This window comes from Polypterus senegalus, chromosome 11 (assembly GCF_016835505.1).
Source record: "Polypterus senegalus isolate Bchr_013 chromosome 11, ASM1683550v1, whole genome shotgun sequence".
In the NCBI taxonomy this organism is placed as follows: Eukaryota; Metazoa; Chordata; class Cladistia; order Polypteriformes; family Polypteridae; genus Polypterus; species Polypterus senegalus.
Window position 1 is genome coordinate 35,046,590 of NC_053164.1, and position 21,756 is coordinate 35,068,345.

At 39.0% G+C, this 21,756-nt stretch overlaps 1 protein-coding gene across 3 annotated transcripts in view; it reads left to right on the plus strand.

Moving 5' to 3' along the window:
* ogdhb (oxoglutarate dehydrogenase b) overlaps nucleotides 1–21,756 on the plus strand; it is a 112,588-nt gene that overhangs the window by 12,482 nt on the left and 78,350 nt on the right. For all 3 annotated transcript variants that reach the window (XM_039768350.1, XM_039768348.1, XM_039768349.1), the window contains exon 2: nucleotides 1,570–1,844. In XM_039768350.1, the coding sequence (XP_039624284.1) occupies nucleotides 1,623–1,844 (222 nt within the window). In that variant the 5' untranslated portion in view covers nucleotides 1,570–1,622. The remainder of the gene's footprint in view (nucleotides 1–1,569; nucleotides 1,845–21,756) is intronic.

A 21,756-nucleotide genomic window follows, 5' to 3' on the forward strand; every position in this document is an offset into this window, starting at 1 on the left:
TTCGACTTTCGCGGCTTCACTCCATCGCGGATTTTAAATGTAAGCATATCTACATATATATCACAGATTTTTCGCGGATTTCTGCGGACAATGGGTCTTTTAATTTATGGTACATGCTTTCTCAGTTGGTTTACCCAGTTGATTTCATACAAGGGACGCTATTGGCGGATGGCTGAGAAGCTACCCAATCGGAGCATTACGTATTAAATAAAACTCCACAATGAAATACGATATGCTTCTCACATGGTGCTTCGAATACTTAAAAGTCCGAACAGCACGTATTGATTTTTGATTGTTTGCATTTCTCTATCTCTTTCACTCTCTCTGACATTCTGTGCTCCTGACGGAGGGGGTGTGAGCAGAGGGGCTGTTTGCACACTGGCCTAGAGGATACGGACACTCCTTTAAAAAATGCTGAAAGACTACCTTCACATTGCTCCCTTCCTTGCAGCTGCTTTTTTTGGCGGTGCTTCGCATACTTAAAAGCCCAAACAGCCCTATTGATTTTTGGTTGTTTGCTTTTCTCTCTCTCTGTCTTCTCTCTCTCTCTCTCTCTCTGACATTCTCTGCTCCTGACGTGCACTCATTTGAAGAGGAAGATATGTTTGCATTCTTTTAATTGTGAGACGGAACTCTCACCTTTGTCTTGTCATGGAGCACAGTTTAAACTTTTGACTAAAGGGTGTTATTTCATGTTTAGAGGGCTCTAATAATGTCAAAAAACGTATTTAGAAGGTTGTAAACAGGTTTTCTATGCTCTAACTGCAAAATAACTTCAATTTATAAATAAAGAATCCTACTTCGTGGACATTCATTTATCATGGTAGAGTCTAGAACGGATTAACCGCGATAAATGAGGGTTTACTGTATACTTAATGCGTCATCATACCAGTCTAGTGTATCTAATACTGATCAGTTTCCTTTAGTTCATTATTTGGCTTTGGTGATATGACTGACTGATTAAGCGTTCCTGCTAGTAATTGTCAGCATCTCCAGGAAAAAAAAGTGAAATATTAATTTAAATGTCATATTTGAATAAGTCTCTTTTGCAGCTCCTGTGTCATTGTTGGGAGAGCTAGGCAATGTGACACCTTTTTGAAATAAATGCTTAAAATGTATAAACTAAACTAGTTGAAATTTTCCTCTTTTCAAGGTTCAAATGCATTAAGAAAAGAAGCAAAGGTTCTTAAAAAGGCAGCTATTAACAGTCTTCACATGCAGAATTTATTTTACATTAATTAATTGGTTAATATCAGAAACCTTCATTTGGTTAAAAAGATTGACTAAATATGTAGCACCATTGACAGTGGTAGTAAGGTATTTTGTGGATTTGAGAGGAATATGGTATGTGGCTGATTAGTCTGTACAGCTGTGAAATTCACAAGAACTAGTTTTTATGTACACATTGTCATTGTAAAGTAACAAAATAAGATGCAATCTTTGAGATTGGGCTATGATATTAGATGTTTGCTCTTAGCAAACGGATTGATTTTTATGATGCAAAATAATGTGGCTTGAAATTAACTTTTTTTTTTTTCTTTTTTCCCTTGGTCTCTTTACCACCACCAGCTGGCTTAGAACGAGGAGCACATACTGGACATTAAAGAGAACTGTTTCTAAAAATGCACCGTTTAAGGACTTGTGCTTTTAGGTTGAGGCCATTAACGGCTTTGCAGACTGTTCAGAATTATTCACAGAAGCAGCCAGCAGCCCCAAGGACGTTTTCACCTGTAAGGTGCTATTCTGCACCTGTTGCTGCTGAGCCCTTTCTCAGTGGGACAAGCTCAAACTATGTGGAGGAGATGTACTATGCTTGGCTAGAGAATCCCAAAAGTGTACATAAGGTAAGGAAAAGAAAACCCTAATATCAAGCAAATAAACAATTTTGGCAGTTTGGGTTTTCTTGTGTAGTGTATAGATAAGGTAAATCTGGAAATCTTGCCTAATCTTGATGAAAAGAGAATGGGAAGATGCAACTTGCAGGAAGCTGAGGAACCTATCTTCTTAAAGCAGCATTTTAAGATTGTATTGGAGAAAGAGGATTTCATTACCAACACAACCTTTCTGATTGTTCACTGAAAGCATATTGATCTATTGGAGCTTTTGTTTGTTGTTGCTTTAACTTCCACACTTCATAAAATGAGTTACAAGTGGAATCATTTCCTCAATGATTAACCATGTTTATGTTATGATTTGGCAGGTAAGTAAAGCAGTCTTCACTGGGCAGTGTTCAGCACTTTAACTTTGCTGCTTTATGGCTTTGCCTTTTACAAATAACAAAAATTGAAGTTCTAGCTATGATTTGAAAAAATACAGTATATATTTTTTTAAATTATATAATCATGACCACATCATTAATTTTTCTAAGTACTGTTCATTTATTAAAGGAAGATTATTGCACCTGTTTTTCATAATATGAGTATACTAGAAAGGTGAATAGTTAGATGGCCTAAAGTTAATGTCACATCTGTAAAATTCTGTGTAATATGTATTTGATACTAGCCGTCCCCCGCGGCTCCACCCACGTAGTAGTGAAACGGGACAAACTTTATCATTCAATAAACAAACCGGTATTGCTAGCTAAGCACAACTGAGGAGGGCCCTGCCCGGCTCCCTACTCCTTACAACGTACTTCCTCCTCCCCTTGGCCCTCAACCTCTGTCTCGGATATATCGCTCCTGCAAGAGAACTATGATTCTTGGTACGATGAGAGAAGTCACAAAAGCAACCGAAATGTTATAGCAAATTATAGAAGTAAAAAAAACCCAATATAAGTCTGATAAATAGTTTTCTCATTAAAAGCGTGCAGACATGCATCTCAATAAATTAGAATATTGAAAAGTTAATTTATTTCAGTAATCTATACTAAAAAAAGGCAAAGCCCTGACTGACTCACTCACTCACTCACTCACTCATCCTCCCGTGTAGGTAGAAGGCTGAAATTTGGCAGGCTCGTTCCTTACAGCTTACTTACAAAAGTTAGGCAGGTTTCATTTTGAAATTCTACACGTAACGGTCATAACTGGAACCTGCTTTCGTCCATTTACTGTATATGGCCATAGCCTGCAGGTCGGTCACCGTGTGAGGCAGAGTTGCGTCTTCGCGCCATCATGCCTCCCACGTAATTGAGTGCCTGCCCATATAAGGTAAATATTCGCGGGTGAAGGACTGTGCTTAGCATATTCATAAGTGCAGCTACTGCGGTAATTAGCACGCCTCCCACGTAATTGACTGCCTTCCCATAGACACGCAGCCGCTAAGTATTCGCGACCACACACTCGGTATACGAACAAGCCAGTTTCCCTTTCGGTTTGTACATGTTCAGTCTCTTCCTGTGCATTTCCTGTGCAGCGAGCAAGAGAGAGAGAGTCCGCGACACACACGCAGGCAGCGCGAGAGAGAGTCCGCGACACACACGCAGGCAGCGCGAGAGAGAGTCCGCGACACACACGCAGGCAGCGCGAGAGAGAGTCCGCGACACACACGCAGGCAGCGCGAGAGAGAGCGCGACACACACGCAGGCACGCAGAGAGCGCTGGATGCATTAAGGTAGGAAGGCAGTTAAAGAATGCACTGGTCTTGATTTTGTTTTCACTTCTGTTTCCAGCAATCTGTTCGTAGCGTGCATTGTTGCAATGTTATTTTTCTTGGTGGTTTATTAAATTATGGATTTTTTCAAATGTTCATTTTTTCTCTGTGCTTAAAACTCATTAAAAAAAAGTGCTTTTAGCCAGTGTTTGGTAGTGCTATAGCGCAAGCTATTGCAGTGTTAGTTTTTTCTGTTGTTCAAGGTTTTCTCAGTGTTATTCAATGTTTTTACATTTAGTTTACTATTACGCTGTGCATTCTATGGTATTATTATATTTGTGATTAAAAACTAAAAAAATATATATTTACATACAGTTCGATTGGTCTGGAACGGATTAATTGTATTTACATACAATCCTATGGGGGGAAATTGCTTCGGTTCATGACCAAATCAGAGTTTTGGAACGAATTATGGTTGTGAACCGAGGTTGCACTGTACTGGGAATGCCTGTTAAACATCTTAGATTCACAAGTAGCGATTTGGCTGGTGAAATGTCTATCGAGGTGATCACTGTAATATTTATATTTCATTGAAATGTATTATTATCGGGCATGGTTTAGGCACCTATGTCATCAGGATGGCTCCAGAAAAAGGGACTTCAAGGTTACTATTATGGAAGTTAATTTAGAGCACGGATGCCGTGAATGTCATGAGCTGTAATAGATAAAGCTCTCCTGCATACTTTAAAAGAAAGTCTCACCATCATTTCATTTTTCACAATTTGTGAAAACAAGACATGGTGTCAGAATGGAGGACAGTGATGGATTTTGTTGGAGTTCACTCGCCACGAATTGACTGGGATTCTTTTAACCTGCCCAGAGAATGGAAAAAGTTCTGACAGCACGTGGAGCTGATGTTTTCTGGCCCACTTAAAGGCAAAGACGAGAGTGAGAAACGCAGCTACCTGCTCCTGTGGACTGGGGAAAAAGGAAAAGACATTTTTAACACATTGACTCTCACCCAGGAGGAAGCCAAGGTACTGAAAACTTATTATGACCGCTTTGAGGTGTTTGTCATGCCTAAGACGAATGTGATATTCGTGAGATACAAGTTTAATGAGAAGACGCAGGGCATAAACGAGACTTTTGAAGACTTTGTAATGAAGTTAAAATTGCTGGTGAAGGACTGTGCTTCTGCAAACGAAGATGAGATGGTCAGGGATAGAATAGTGTTTGGCACAAACTCGGCGAAAGTGCTAGAGAAACTTCTAAGTGCTGGGTCTGAGCTAACATTAAATAAAGCCGTGGACATCGCAAGATCGCACGAGATAGCACAAGCACAGCTGAGATCCTTTGATGCATGAGCGGCTTACGTGAACGGACTGTGAACGCAGTACGCAGACAACAAGCAAAAGCTCCAAAGAGCGCTGAACGAAAAACGCATTAGATAGATAGATACTTTATTAATCCCAAGGGGAAATTCACATAATCCAACAGCATTACACAATTGAGAAAGCAGCAAAAGAATATGAAACGGGTGATGCATACAAGCCTATTCATAAGTGCAGCTACTGTGGAAACAAAGCACACGGTGGAAAAAGTCAATGTCCAGCTAAAGGAAGACAGTGTAAAAAATGTGGTAAATTGAACCACTTTGCTAAAGTTTACAGGACTGGGAAAGGTAAACCCATGCATGCAGTGTGTGATGTCTCAGATAAAGAGGAAGACGAGCTGTTTATTGATGCAGTAAGAAAGGAACAACCCTCTGAAGCTGAACAAGCCTTTGTAGACATATTAATAGGAAAGCAAGGTGTAAAGCTTAAGTTTAAATTAAGTTCATAGACACGCTGCCACTAAATATTCGCAGGCTGATCCACAACTTAATACCGGGAATGCCTGTTAAACATCTTAGATTCACGAGTACCGATTTGGGTAGTGAACACTTTGATGAATGAAACCTGTTGTCTTTACAACGGTTGACAAACATGGAATATAACTTGAACACAACACATCCTCCAAATACGAACCTGGTTGAAAGAAATAATGATAATGAAATCCTTGATGACAGCAACACTCATAACAGTCACAAAACAATTACATTGACAATCATGTTACGTTATTTTTAAAATGTTTCCTTTTCTTTTTTATAACTTCTTTAACACACTACTTCTCCGCTGCGAAGTGCAGGTATTTTTCTAGTTCAATTAATAAAGTGAAACTCATTATATAGATTCATTACACACAGAGTGGTATATTTCAAGTGTTTATTTCTTTATGTTTTGCTGATTATGGCTTATAGCTAATGAAAACCCAAAATTCAGTATCTCGGAACATTAGAATATTGTGAAAAGGTCAATATTGTAGACTCATGGTGTCACACTGCACTGAGCTAATTAACCTAAAACACCTGCAAAGGTGTCATGAGCCTTTAAATGGTCTCTCAGTCTGGTTCATTAGGCCATACAATCATGGGGAAGACTGCTGACTTGACAGTTGTCCAGAAGACGGTCATTGTCACCTTCCATAAGGAGTGAAATCCATAAAAGGTCATTGCTAAAGAAGCTGGCTTGTTCAGAGTGTTGTATCCAAGCATATTAATGAAAAGTTGAGTGGAAGGAAAAAATGGTGGCAGAAAAAGGTGCACAAGCAACAAGGATAACCACAGCCTTGAGAGAATTGTGAAGCAAAAGTATCTGGGACATGGGCTACAACTCTCGCATTCCTTGTGTCAAACCACAATGTCAGAAGTGTCTTACCTGGGATGAGGAGAAAACGGACTGGACTGTTGCTCAGTGGTCCAAATTCCTCTTTTTCACATGAAAGTAAATTTTGCATGCCATTTGGAAATCAAGGTCCCAGAGTCTGGAGGAAAAATGGAGAGGCACAGAATCCAAGTTGCTTTGAGGTCCAGTGTGAAGTTTTTACAGTCGGTGATGATTTGGTGAGCCACATCGTCTGCTGGTGTTGGTCCACTGTGTTTTATCAAGTCCAATGTCAGTGCAGCCATCCATCTACCAGGAAATTTTAGAGCACTTCATGCTTCCCTCTGCTGAAAAGCTTTATGGAGATGCCAATATTATTTTCCAGCAGGACTTGGCACCAGCACACACTGCCAAAAGTACCAGTATCTGGTTTTATGACTATATGGTATCACTGTGCTTGATTGGCCAGCAAATGTGCCTGACCTAAACACCATAGAGAATCTATGGGGTATTGTGAAGAGAAAGATGAGAGACACCGGACTCAACAATGCAGACAAGCTGAAGGCCGCTATCAAAGCATCCTGGGCTTCCATAACATCTCGGCAGTGCCACAGGCTGATCGCCTCAATGCTACAGTGCATTGATGCAGTAACTCATACAAAACTATCCCAGAGCAAGTGTTGGGTGCATACCTGGACATACTTTTCAGTAGGCCAACATTTCTGTATTAAAAATAATTTTTTATTGGTTTTATGTAATATTCAAATGTTCTGAGATACTGCATTTTGAGTTTTCTTTACCTGTAAACCATAACCAGCAAAATGAAAAGAAATAAACACTTGAAATATATCACTCTGTGTGTAATGAATCTATGTATGTATATGATGTCATAGCTGAATTAATTTTTGTAATACTATAAATGTTACAGATTGGGTACCTAATTTAACTTATCGGCTCCTATACCCATTTTTTCATTTGACTATTGTTTCAGAATACAGCAAATTTTAGTTGCTTGGCTTACATTAATTGCACAGGAGATGATGTCATACTTGTTGAATGAGTACAGGAAGTGTTGACCATACCACTAATCTAGATAACTTTATCAGCTGCTATGGACAAATAGTACAGCTGATCTTAGTAAAGAGTTGCAGGCTACTCGTGTTTGTAATGGATCTGTAAATTGTGGTTGGATAGTATAAGCTGTCAATCTTTCCTGTTGAACAAAATGAGATAAATCCAACCATTAATTGAAGTAAATTTATTCTGAGTAAAGAATATTCCTCATCAAGAGATAGAGAAAAATTGTGGCTGATGGAATTGCCACTGGTCCCAGAGGAGCTGTGCAATGTAAACTGCTCAATCAAAGGATGAGAAAAATTGCAGGGGCGTTATGTGGTGGCTGTGGAGGGAGAGTCTCAAAGTTGAGATCCAGACCTGGAACGGTTGTTTACAATGTCAATTCAGTGATGGAAAACAACTGAGAAACCAGTACATCTCCACACAAGGAGGTCTGCTTGCTCTCTTACAGTTGACTAGATCACTGAATAGAAGTGCAGCATTTAACACCTATGCTGCAACACCTCACAGTTCCATTTTTTTTTTTAATTTAAAATAACTTGCTAAACATGCTAAATAACATGCTAAAAATATAATATGCACTTGCACGGACAATTTTTAACCTTCACTAACTTACACTAATATCACTATAATTATATGATCATATTGTTTATATATTTTTTACTTGCGTATTGTCTGTGAGTTTCTGCAATCTTTCAACAAACTTCAAAAATATTTCCATTTAATAGTTCATGGCCAACTTGCAAATAACCAAAACCATGAATATCAACCTTGCGAATATGGAGAGGTCACCGTGTGTGTAGATATGTATACATATTTGTGTGTATTTTTATTTGTATAAATATATAATGAATGAGCAAGCTATTTACAGTTTTACATGAAATGTTAGATTATACTCTACTAAGGATCATAAGATTATCACAGCACAATTTTAATTATATGTGCATACATTTTAATGTCTTTGCTTAAAATGTAATCCTTGGTGGAATATTTTGATTCTTTCTGCTTTCTTTGGATTGTATTTTAATACCTTTCCTAGTGTACATATTGCATTATATTGTAATAATTATATAGTTCAGAAATACTTTAATCACTTTTTTGGCATAATTGCTCAACCCTTTATCATCAAATGGACTTCTATTTATTTTAACACTAGAGTCTCTGAAGTCTACAAAATTATTTATAATGCCGGGCCAACTTAAATTCCCTCGCACCTCGTCAGCAGTTTCTTTGTTTTTCAAATGTGTCAGTCAGTGCAAGCAGCCTGCACACTCATCCCCCACAAAGGCAGCTAAAGTCAGCAATATTCTCATAGCTGAAGTCTGAAGGTGTCTGGAATTATATAGGGTAAATAATTTATTGTTATTTGGACTACCTACATTTCATGTGTGTTCTGTGTCTACAGGAAATGCGAGAAATGCGGAAATGTTGAACACATAACTAAAATAGAAACTTTGTACTTTTAGATGGGCTTAAAATGAAGAAGGGCAAACAAGCTATAATTGCCTTTACTTCACTATTGGCATGTAGGCTTATCTTGCTTAACTGGAAGAATATTAACTCACCACTTTTAAGTCCGTGGATAACTGATGTTATATAATATATGTAAAATTGTAAAAAAAAAATCAAATTCTCCCAACAGTCAGTCGAAAAATAGACACCTCCACTTGGCTAGTGGAGAGGTAAGGACTGCCACCTCATAATCAAGACGTTGCGGGTTTGATCCACCTTGCAAAATTAAGTTTTTTTTTTTTTTTAAAGAATAAAACTGAATAAAATATTCAAATTCATTTTTATTCAAGATGACATGTTGATATGAATGCCTGTGTGCAAGGACAAGTAACATCTTGTACAAGTACCATAAATTTACACAGGTTGTTACAGACTCCCGTGAAATGGATGTTTTTATTATATGATAATAACACCAGCTCACTACTCAAAGCATTATTAAATACAGAGAAGACCTGAGATTTTAACTTATTACCTTGCCTTTGCTAAACAGTAGCTTATCCACTGCACCATGTTCATGACAGACCAGCGTTAACCACTGTGACAAGCGGTTGATAATGAAACGTGCAAACACATCCACGCACATGAACGTGTTTTATTTTGTACTGATAGTTGGATTTCAGCAACATGTCAATTGCATGTACTTGCATGTAGTAGCAGGCTGCATTCCGCTAAACCACACATTTGCAAATCAAAAACGGGCTATTGGTGCAGTGATAAGGAGTTATGAGCTTCTTGGCATATGTCAAAAACATTTAAGGAGGTCAGAGCAAATCCAAAAAATCATAAGCTTCAGGAATTCTAGTGTTAACAGTCATTTTACTCTAGCCGCTATTTATACTGGTTACAAACACAGAAAATGTTTTTTGTTTAGTTCTATCATGGTGTGGATGGGAGGAGAAATGGGGTAGGAGTTGTTTTGAAGGAACAGTATGTCAAGAGTGTTTTGGAGGTGAAAAGAGTGGCAGGCAGAGTAATGATTATGAAGCTGGAAATTGGAGGTGTGATGATGAATGTTGTTAATGCATATGCACCGCAAGTTGGGCGTGCAGTGGGTGAGAGAGAAGATTTTTGGAGTGAGTTGGATGAAGTGATGAACTGTGTACCCAAGGGACAGAAAATGGTGATTTGAGCAGATTTCAATGGGCATGTTGGTGAAGGGAACAGTGGAGATGAGGAGGCGATGGGTAGGTATGGTGTCAAGGAGAGGAAGGTCAGAGAATAGAGGATTTTGCCAAAAGGATGGATATGGCTGTGGTGAATACACATTTTAAGAAGAGGGAGGAACAGGGTTATGTACAAGAGTGGAGGAAGATTCACACAGGTAGATTACATCCTATGCATAAGAGTTGATCTGGAGGAGATTGAAGATTGCAAAGTGGTGGCTGGGGAAAGTGTAGTTAAGTAGCATAGGATGGTGGTCTGTAGGATGACGTTGAAGATCAAGAAGAGGAAGAGAGTGAGGGCAGAGCCAAGGATCAAATGGTGGAAGTTGAAAAAGGAAGATTGCAAGGTTGAGTTTAGGGAGGAGGTGAGACAGGCACTGGGTGGCAGTGAAGTTACCAGACAGCTGGGAAACTACAGCAGATGTAGTAAGCGTGACAGCAAGAAGGGTGCTTGGCCTGACATCTGGAAAGAAGGAGGAAAAGGAAACCTGGTGGTGGAATGAAGAAATACAGGAGAGTATACAGAGGAAGAGGATGACAAAGAAGACGTGGGATAGTCAGAGAGATGCAGAAAGTAGACAAGTACAAGGAGATAAGGCACAAGGTGAAGAGAGAGGTGACGAAAGCTAAAGAAAAGGCATATGATGAATTGTATGAGCGGTTGGACACTAAGGAGGGAGAAAAGGACCTGAACCGATTGGCTAGACAGAAGGACTGAGGTTGGAAAGATATGCAGCAGGTCAGGGTAATAAAGGATAAAGATGGAAACGTACTCACAAGCTAGGAGAGTGTGTTGAGCAGATGGAAAGAGTACTTTGAGAGGCTGATGAATGAAGAGAACAAGAGAGAGAAGAGGTTGGATGATGTGGAGATAGTGAATCAGGAAGTGCAACGGATTAGCAAGGGGGAAGTAAGGACAGCTATGTAGAGGATGAAAAATGAAAAGGTCGTTGGCGATACCTGTGGTAGCATGTAGGTGTTTAGGAGAGATGGCAGTGGAGTTTTTAACCAGATTGTTTAATGGAATCTTGGAAAATGAGAGGATGCCTGAGAAGTGGATAAGAAGTGTATTGATGCTGATATTTAAGAATAAGGGGGGATGTGCAGGACTGCAATAACTACAGGGGATTAAAATTGATGAGCCACAGCATGAATTTATGGGAAAGAGTAGTGTAAGCTAGGTTAAGAAGTGAGGTGATGATTAGTGAGCAGCAGTATGGTTTCATGCAAAGAAAGAGCACCATAGATGTAATGTTTGCTCTGAGGATGTTGGTGGAGAAGTATAGAGAAGGCCAGAAGAAGTTGGATTGCAGCTTGGACCTGGAGAAAGCATATGACAGGGTGCCTCGAGAGGAGCTGTGGTATTGTATGAGGAAGTTGGAAGTGGCAGAGAAGTATGTAAGAGTTGTACAGGATATGTATGAGGGAAGTGTGACAGTGGTGAGGTCTGCAGTAGGAGCGACGGATGCATTCAACGTGGAGGTGGGATTACATCAGGGATTGGCTCTGAGACCCTTTTTATTTGTAATGGTGATGGACAGGTTGACAGACGAGATTAGACAGGAGTCCCTGTGGACTTTGTTTGCTGATGACATTGTGATCTGTAACGATAGTAGGGAGCAGGTTGAGGAGACCCTGGAGAGTTGGAGATATGCTCTAGAGAGGAAACGAAGGTCAGTGTGGTATAGCAGGTCCGTGGCTTAAAAAAAAAAAAATGGGGCTATGTTTTAAATCTGTATAGCTGTGTTATTCTCCGTGGGCGCAATTGCACGACCGCGGGGAGTTAATGAGGTAATTAGGAGTGAGTCGCACCTGCACGTGTGGGTGCGTTTGTTCTCAATTGCTTCATTGGCTTCCTGCAACGTGTGATTAAGGCGCTGTGGCCGCGGAGGCGCGGTGAGACTGTGCTATATAATAGAAAGATAGAAGGTGGTGTGCCGAGATCGGGATGAGAGAGACTGCATTTTAACCTCGGATTTTAATTGGATTTATTTATTGATGGCTTTTATCCCAACTGGACTCTTGTTTTTATGGATTTATTTATTGAAACTGATGCACTGCACTTTTTGTTTGGACACTGTTTTGTTGGTTTTAATAAAAGCACTTACAGTATGCACTTTTTGGAAATATCCCCTGGCTTCATTTGAGAATTGTCCTCATTTGTCAGCTCATCTTGGTTATAACTATCGACGGTGTTGGGTTTAGTGCTCCTGTAAAGACAGACGGGAGCATGGAGTGGACCTGCATCGTCACAATCGGAACAAGACAGAATACATGTGTGTAAATGAGAGGGAGGTCAGTGGAATGGTGAGGATGCAGGGAGTACAGTTGGTGAAGGTGGATGAGTTTAGTTACTGGGGATCAACAGCACAGAGTAATGGGGATTATGGAGGAGAGGTGAAAAAGAGAGTGCGGGCAGGGTGAAATGGGTGGAGAAGAGTGTCAGGATTAATTTGTGATAGACAAGTATCAGCAAGAGTGAAAGGGAAGGTCTACAGGCTGATAGTGAGACCAGCTATGTTATATGGGTTGGAGACAGTGGCACTTACCAGAAAGCAGGAGACAGAGCTGGTGGTAGCAGAGTTAAAGATGCTTTGATTTGCACTGGGTGTGACTAGGATTAGAAATGAGGACATTAGAGGGTCAGCTCAAGTTGGCTGGTTGGGAGACAAAGTCAGAGAGGCGAGATTGCGTTGGTTTGGACATGTGCAGAGGAGAGATGCTGAGTATATTGGGAGAAGGATGATGAGAATAGAGCTGCCAGGGAAGTGGAAAAGAGGAAGGCCTAAGTGAATATTTATGGATGTGGTGAGAATGGACATGCAGGTGATGGGTGTAACAGAACAAGATGCAGAGGACAGAAAGATATGGAAGAAGATGATCCGCTGTGGCAACACCTAATGGGAGCAGCCGAAAGAAGAAAAGGTCAGTAGTACAAGTATGAGAGTAAATATCATCTTTGAAGGGTTACTTCATGAGGACTAGTGATAAGTGGCTGATGAACAGACCTCTTTATACACTGTCCTAATCATCATGAATAACTTCACTTGTATTAGTTTCTTAAAGGTCAATATTTGTAAATTCTTATTTTAGAAACAATATTTCACCCTGAGCTACTTCTGTTTCTTCTTCTAGATTTGGTATAGCCAAGGCAGGCTTACATATTGTCTGCGAGTTTCTTCAATCTTTTAACAGTCTTCAAAGTACTAGGGTGTTGTACAGTGTTAGCCATTATGAATGTAGAGAAAAGCCAAACAAAATGACATATTTTATTGGCTAACTAAAAAGATTACAGTGTACAAGCTTTCGAGGCAACTCAGACCCCTACTTCAGTCAAGATGAAAAAGGGGCCCGAGTTGCCTCAAAACCTTGCATATTGTAATCTTTTTAGTTAGCCAATAAAAGGTGTCATTTTGCTTGGCTTTTCTCAACAAACTTCAAAAATATTTCCATTTAATAGTTCATGGCCAACTTGCAAATAACCATTATCTCTTCTGTAATAAAAACATAGTGAATTCATTTAGCCTTTGCTTTAGTATGACTTTTTTAATTGCTTCCAGATTCTCAAAGATTTACTGGGTGTCTCAGAGTATTCTGACACTTCCAGTCTTGTTTTGTAGGAGTTGATGGAAAAGCCTTTAAAGGCGAGTTGTGCTTTGATATTCTTATCTGCACTCTCTAGGCTTCTCAAATTGAGCATACCATAAATAAGTGTCTGTGGCATAAAAAGAGAGCTATGATAGTCCTCTTTTAACACTAGAATTACCAGAGCTTACGAAAAAGCTCGTAGATCCGTCCCACCTTAAATCGCTTCTCGCCTCTCAGTCAGTGTCTTTTGTCCTTTAAATGTGTTGATAAGCAGCAAGCAGTCTGCTATTACTTACCCCACCGGCGCACATTTTTCTCAGCTCAAGTCTGTTTACCTGCGTGTCAGTTGCTTGGTGTTGTATAGAGTGAGAAGTCAAGCAAAATCACACCTTTTATAAATACTGTATTGTTATTTGGAACACTTGCATTTCATGTGTGTTCCGTGTCTACAACGATCTATGTAAACACATCGTTAAAAAGAAACGTTTTTCATGTTTTAGTAATAATTGACAAAATGTAGACATGAAGTGTCCTGAAGTCCAAATATCAAAGAAACACTTTTACAAAAGGTACAAATGTAACAGAAAAAGTGCTGTTTTATTCAAAAATATCACTGCAGAAAATCAACGTGTTAGGGTCTGACATTGACGCGCAGTTACTACGTCTGCTTCGGTGGCGCAACGGTATCATCTGTTGACTAGTAATCAAAACTTCGCGGGTTCGGAGGTAAGTAACTATATGCAGCTATGATGTTGCATTTTGTTTACAAAACACTATGGGATGGGCAAAAATCTAAGTTACCAATATAACTAACAATTCTGATGGTTTTGGTTTATTGTATTTCTGTAATACTTTTTTTTTTTTTTGACTAATTATTGCTAATTAATATAATTAACAAAAATGCACCTCTGTAAAGATGGCGCCTGTGTCGGCATGCCGTCTACTGCTCTCCTGCCTGATAGTTTGGTTGAGTGCACTGTATTCTAACTGTAGTGCCCTTATAGTCTATGATCGTCAGTGTCTCTTGGATATTAGATCAACTCTTTTTAATTTTCCCAAGTCGGAGATGGAGTGTGTTCTTAATAAACAACATGAGAATTTCAAAATTGTCATTCCGAACTGTATTTGCCGCTGGCCTTTAAACATTATTCGGAGAAAACACAGGAGGAAACGTGGATGCAGGGGAGGATTCGCGATCAAGTTGAAAGCCCGCCTACATGCGGGCTGTATTACAAGTCCGTTTTCCGAGCCGCTACAAGGTGGCTCTGTGATTTGGCGTCTCGTAGATCAGGCGCACCGGTGGCTTCAACCTGCTCTTCCCCTGTCCTCACCCTCTACCCCCCGGCTTGGACTCCCTCGGATCGGGCACCATTTCCGCAGATCTGGAGTTGACTCAGGTACGCTACGGCCGCTGTGTAGAGTCTCTCTCTTACCCGACGCTGTTCCCTCACCTAAAATGGTTTTAATTAATGCTCGCTCAGCAGTAAACAAGACATTTCTGTTGAATGACTTTTTCTCCTCACAAAACCTGGATTTTATGTTCATTACTGAGTCATGGATTAAATGTGGTGATCTTACCCCCTTCGCTGAGTTGGTCCCTGTAGACTGTACATTTTTTAATTCCCCCCGCCAAAACGGACGTGGGGGTGGGCTAGCGACTGTTTTGAAAAACTCTCATCGTGCGCAGTGTTCCTCGATCTCTCGGATATTTATACCAGCTTTGAAGCTCAACTTATTCACCTCGACTGGAACGGTCCTATCTGCCTAGGGCTGATTTACCGTCCTCCTCACTCAGATAAGGACTTTCTTCAGCAATTCACTGACTTTATTGGTAATATTGTTACTAAATTTGATCGCTTTTTATTGATGGGCGATTTTAACGTTCATGTTTGTTGTCAGTCAAACCTCTCTCGAGGGAATTTCTTAATCTAATCGAGGCTTTTAATCTGACACAGTGGGTTAAAAGTCCCACTCACATTCATGGACATACTCTTGACCTCATCCTCTCTTATGGAGTTGATATTACTGAGGTTATTGTCTCTGACTTTATGCTCTCTGATCACAAGCCTGTTTTATTTTCCATGTGCCTTCCTAGCCTTCCTTATGTTTCTTCTAAAGTGACATCTCTGACTAGGGTATACTCACCTCAGTTTAGTGTTAATTTTAGTCAGTGTTTTACAAAGCTTTGTTCTCATCTACTGTTGGACTCTCCATTATCAGACTTGGATGCAGACGAACATCTCAGTCTGTTACAAAATGCCTGGCTTGATGTATTGAATGAAACTGCTCCTTTTAAACTTCTTAAGCTCAAACCTAAATCTGAAGTGTGGCATTCTGCAGAGACTCGGCTACTAAGGCAGATTTGTAGAAAGGCTGGCGTAAGTGGAAAAAGGACAGGTTACACATTTCTCTACAGCTGTTCAAAGATAGTCTATCGGCTTATCAGAGAGCTGCCAAATCAGCTAAGGCAACCTATTTTTCTAATTTAATTTTGCATAATCAGTCTAGACCTAAGGTCATGTTTTCTGTTATTAACTCTGTTGTCAATCCCCCGGTACACACTGGGTCAGTTGCTTCTGTTGCCCTTTGTGAAAGCTTCTCGAGATTTTTTAAAGATAAAGTAAGTAAACCTGGTCTGGGAGCCCATATCTTCTCTACCAAGCAGCCTGCTCCTCTGCCGTTGTCTATGTCTTGGGATACTTTTGAACCAGTCTCTATACAGTCACTCAAAGATACTATTGTTAAACTGAAGCCATCTTCCTCTCCATATGACGCTATCCATCCTAGATTTTTAACACAAATCATTGATTCGATCGGACCGGGCTTAGCGTCCTTTTTTAATAAGTGCCTCTCAACAGGCGTGGTTCCTTCTAATTTGAAAGTGGCTACTATTACTCCCTCCTCAAGAAACCTTCACTCGATTTGTCAGTTTTAAAAAACTATCGCCCTATCTCGGTCCTACCGTTTCTTTCTAAGGTTTTGGAAAAGATTGTGTTTTTCCAACTTCAATCTTTTCTTGCTTTAAACAATTTGTTTGAGCATTTTCAATCTGGTTTCAAGGCCCACAGTACCGAATCAGCCCTCTTGAGAGTGTTAAATGACATCTTTTTAGCCACTGATACGGGGGATTCTGTGGTCCTTGTTCTATTAGATTTATCAGCTGCTTTCGACACTATTAATCATTCGATATTACTGAATAGACTAGAGTCCTGGGTGGGTCTTTCTGGCACAGTTTTAAAATGGTTTCAGTCATTTTTATCTGATAGAAAATACATGGTTAGGCTAGGAGACTTCTCCTCCTCAATGTCCTCTCTCTCCTGTGGTCTTCCTCAAGGCTCTGTGTTGTCTCCCACTTTATTTTCTCTGTATATGCTACCTCTAGGCTCTATTTTTAGAAAACATGGGGTATCATTTCACCTTTATGCTGATGACACACAAATTTATTTACCTTTTAAGAAAAATGATCCACTGGCTATGAATGCCTTGTTGTCTTGTTTAGATGAAGTTAAATCTTGGCTATCCCAAAACTTCTTATCCTTAAATGAAGAGAAGACTGAGGTGATAGTCTTTGGCCCTTCTGAACATATGAAGGCCCGGAATTTGACCTGGGACCTTTATCAGCTTTCAGGTCTTCACAGGTTCGGAATCTGGGTGTCCTGTTAGATGACTCATTAAAACTTGACAAACAAGTCTCTGCCGTGATCGGATCGAGCTTTTATCAGCTTCGCACGCTTGCAAAAATTAAACCTTATCTCACTGACAAGACCCTGGAGATGGCCATACATGCTTTTATTACATCTCGCCTCGACTATTGCAACTCTCTTTATTATGGCATCTCCAAATCCCAAATTGCCCGTCTTCAATTGGTCCAGAACGCAGCTGCTAAATTTCTTTTAAAAAAGAAAAAAATGGATCATGTGACTCCGCTTCTGAAGTCCCTTCATTGGTTGCCTGTTCAATTTAGAATACATTTTAAAATCTTATTATTTGTTTTTAAAACACTACACCAACAAGCACCCATCTATTTATCTGAATTGCTTCACCAATATACCCCCCTGAGAAGTTTGAGATCCGGTGATCAGAACCTTCTTTTAATTCCACACTCCAGACTAAAGCGTAGAGGTGACCGTGCTTTCTCGGTAATTGGGCCTCGTCTTTGGAATGATCTGCCTATTGAAATCCGAATGGCTCCTAGTCTGACTATTTTTAAATCTATTTTAAAAACACATCTGTTCTCTCTGGCTTACTAGGCCTTATTTTGCCTACCTAGATGTGTGTAAGTGTAGATATATGTATATGTATAGATATATTTATACAAATTATTTTTATGTGTTTCTGCTGTGCTTCTTTTGGCTAAATCGTATATTTCTATTTTATGTTGTTGTTTCTAAATGTACAGCACTTTGGTCAGTCGTGTGGCTGTTGTAAATGTGCTATATAAATAAACTAAACCTAAACCTAAACCTCTTATCACTTGAAATGCTTATTATTGCTCAGCTACCCAAGTAAATTGAAGATAGTCACTTCACTGGAATCTAAAGTACAGCAACACTCACTCACTCACTGACTACTTGCATCGACTCAACAATCAGACTGGGGCACTCAACACTCTGGGAAATATTCTTAAACAAGTACACTCATTTATTATTCACAATTTACCCTAAGAGGAAGTTAAGATTTCACTGAAAGCCAAGAAACATAACCACCCCCTCCCCCCCACAAACCAGAACTTCTGGCTTGAATAGCGATAAGAGGGCTATTGTTGCCTGATTACAGGCTTGTAGGAGTAAGGTGAATTAAATTGTGGCCAGATCTGTCCAGTTTTGCCACCGGTTTTAAAGGCATTAAAATTAAGTATGTCCAACTCATTGTATTCACAAATGGAACATGACACATACTGATTGAAGGGTGTCATTGTTCCTTCTGCCATTTCAGTTTCAGAGTGATTCATCGGTGTTGCTAGAAGAGTGAGTTATTTGTGTTGCCGAGTCCTTAGAGGATGAATTTAAACATTAATCAGAATAACTTTTCATTCAAGGCATTAAATAAATGACTTCTGATTGCTTGCTTGTCAGGATTACATATTTTAGTTTTAATTATAATACGTGAACTTTTACATCATTGCTCATTTACATAAATGTTCAGTCATTCTGCCTTTTTTCCATTCCAGCTGATCATATCTGGTGAAATCCATCTAGTGGTAAAACAGCATCTAGAATAAGAAATTTAATCCACAGTTCTCCACAGTGTGCAAAATGCCACATAGTGTGTTTACATGCACACACAAAAACGGAATAAGATGGGCAGTCTGGTTAAGGCAGTAACCTTGTTACCTAATAACATGTACAAGTGCATTTCTGAAGTTCTTCTTTGGCAAAACACTCTTGACGACACTCTGAGCAAAAGAGTTAAATGTCATCATCATCTGCTGTGAATCTAAAAGCAAACACAAAACCTATGATAATTTTCTTATGTTTGTCATGTGAATTAAATACATTCATCCCCTTTTTACATCCTCAACCTGGTTCACTGATGATTGATTGTATGACGTGGTGCCATCTAATCAACCTGTATCAACATACTGTATCTATAGCAAAAGTCAGTTAGTTTTAATCCAGCTACTTTGTTTCTGTTATAGAATTGCACTCCGCAGACTCCTTTCTGTTTGGCTGTGCGATTGATCTCTGCAAAGGACAGGCATACCAGCACATATGATGATAATAATTACACAGGTGTTTTTACTTCAACTACCTAAGTATTGGATTAGGTTATTCTTACGTAATTGGACTACAAAACACACGTTTAAGCTTAGCACTGTACATTAGGCTCACAATTATTTCAGAAATTGCTTAATTTCTGACACAGATTATTTCAACCAGGAGAAGGAATAATTTTATTTCCCAAGCATTTGTTTCAGGAAATTTAACTTGCAAATCCTTCTGCCTGTGGCTGCTGCAAGCATGTCTGAAGCTAACATGTGCATAGGCAAACAGAGTGCAGCAGACATTCAAAGACTACAAAATTCTTAACTCAGTTAAGATTTACATGGCTAAATTACCAGGTTAGTTTTTGAGAAATATTTGTGTGTGTTAACCTTCTCAGATTCCAATAACCCTGATTCTCTAGCCAGAAAAAGGGTTTACAAGGCATTTTGAAAATCACGTTTTTCTGAGTAATCCAGTTATTAAAGTGCATTTAAACACACTTGACACTACCTGAATGTGCTGTGACTCTCAATAACATGTGACAATTAATCCATTGTCTGTGAAAGCAATCAGAAATTCCTTTTTATTTGAGGGCAAGCCAGTTCTGAAACCTTTCCACCATATTTTTTTTTCCTCGCTCTGTTTCTTCACTATTTCCATCTTGTATGAGCTACACCTCTGAAAAGGTGTATTGCTATACTAGTTGTTGACTATGTTAATATTTAATATACCCAGCATTACATTCCTGAGAGTCTCTTACATATGTTTGTTAGCCTTCAGATCCACTTCACTCTCCCAGCGACCTTTTCCAAGTTCGCAGCTTGCCTAAAAGTCAGTTGGGATTAGTAAATGCTTAGGTTTGTGATGACTGCAACATATCATTAATTTAAAATCCATTTAAAAATTTTTAGTGAAAAGACAGATGCTAGATCAAATGTAATCTTAACATTAATCTTTCTATTATATAAAAAAATCCTGCAACAAGACAAGACTTTTTTAAAGATTTTTTCAAGTCCCGCGATACGAGATTGTTTCATGACAAATCCTCCTCTCAACCATGTTCAAACACGCATACGGTTCACTCGCATCTCATTCCTGTGAATGCTTTTGACAGACACATTTCCTGCTCTCTCAGCTCTTATAAATTTTAACGTTTTCCTCACTTTAAGTTCCCAATTAAAGAAGCTGTATTATGTCCAAATCTTATTGATGAATTTCATCCCAAAGGAATATCAACAGAAGAAATGAGTACACGGGCAACCCTAGCACCGAGAAATGATGATGTTGAGCAAATTAACGCGAAAATTGTCGATTGGTTACACGGCAGATTGGCTAAATGCATATCAATAGACTATGCTGAAACAGTTGGTGGTGATTGTGCGGAAGATGAAAACAAGAATAACTACAACCGTTAACACCGTTCGGTGAGTGAATTGCTGTTGAATGAAGGATATATCCATGAAAGATAATGTAGTACATCTTCTGTGGATAACAAAGGAGATCTTGATATGACATTCATAGTGTTATTGTAAAAGTATAAGTTTAAAAAATATTTGCATGTTAATTTCAAAGCCAAACAGAACAAAACTGTATAACTCTACAAAAAACTCGAATGCAACATGAAACATAATTTACTTTCAAATTATTGTTTTATTATTTTTTACTATGGTTAATTACTCGCTGTAATGTAAAATAGTTACTTCTATTATGCATATGTAACAATTTCCATGAAAATAACAATCAGTTTAAATTGTACATCCGTATCTCCATATGCGAGCAGCAGAAACGCAAAGCGGCTTGCGCGTAGTAATTCTTTAAAAACAAAACCTATAGTTTTCTAAAATGTAGTAATTGCAAAGAAAAATAGAATAGAGAGATCTCTGAGGTCCTGTTAAAGGCTACCTGGCACAGTGCCTAGGTAAAGAATATTTTACAAATGGAGTGTACTTAGAATATACTACATTATTTGTAATTGTGGAAGAAAATTAATTGACTCCTTGAAGATCTGCTTGACTATAAGTGTGAAAGATGACTACAGCTCTTTACTTCCAACTTCTGAAGTGCTTATTGATGCCTTTCAGTCTAATGCCACTTCTTCATTAGCTGCATTAGTCTTGTTTCTGTATTGCTTTTGTTACACTAGCCAATCTCCGTTTACAAACAGGTTTGCCTAATCTGTATGTGGAACCCATGCATTCTTGCAGTGGCTTGTTAGTGTTGTTTTCAACCAGTTTCATACAGATACACATTCCTACTGTCAAAGCATTATTGCTCTGTGTGCTGTTTTTAAACTCCATACTTAGTTGTTTGGATTTATTTTTCACAATACAATAAAGCTGATTAGCACTGCATTAATTCACCATATGTACTCTTATGCATAAGCACACAAATACCCCTCTCTTATATTTGATGTTGTCACTGTACTAGTAACATCACCTTTAGATGCCTGTGAAAAAGGAAAAGAAAAAAACTTAGAAAACT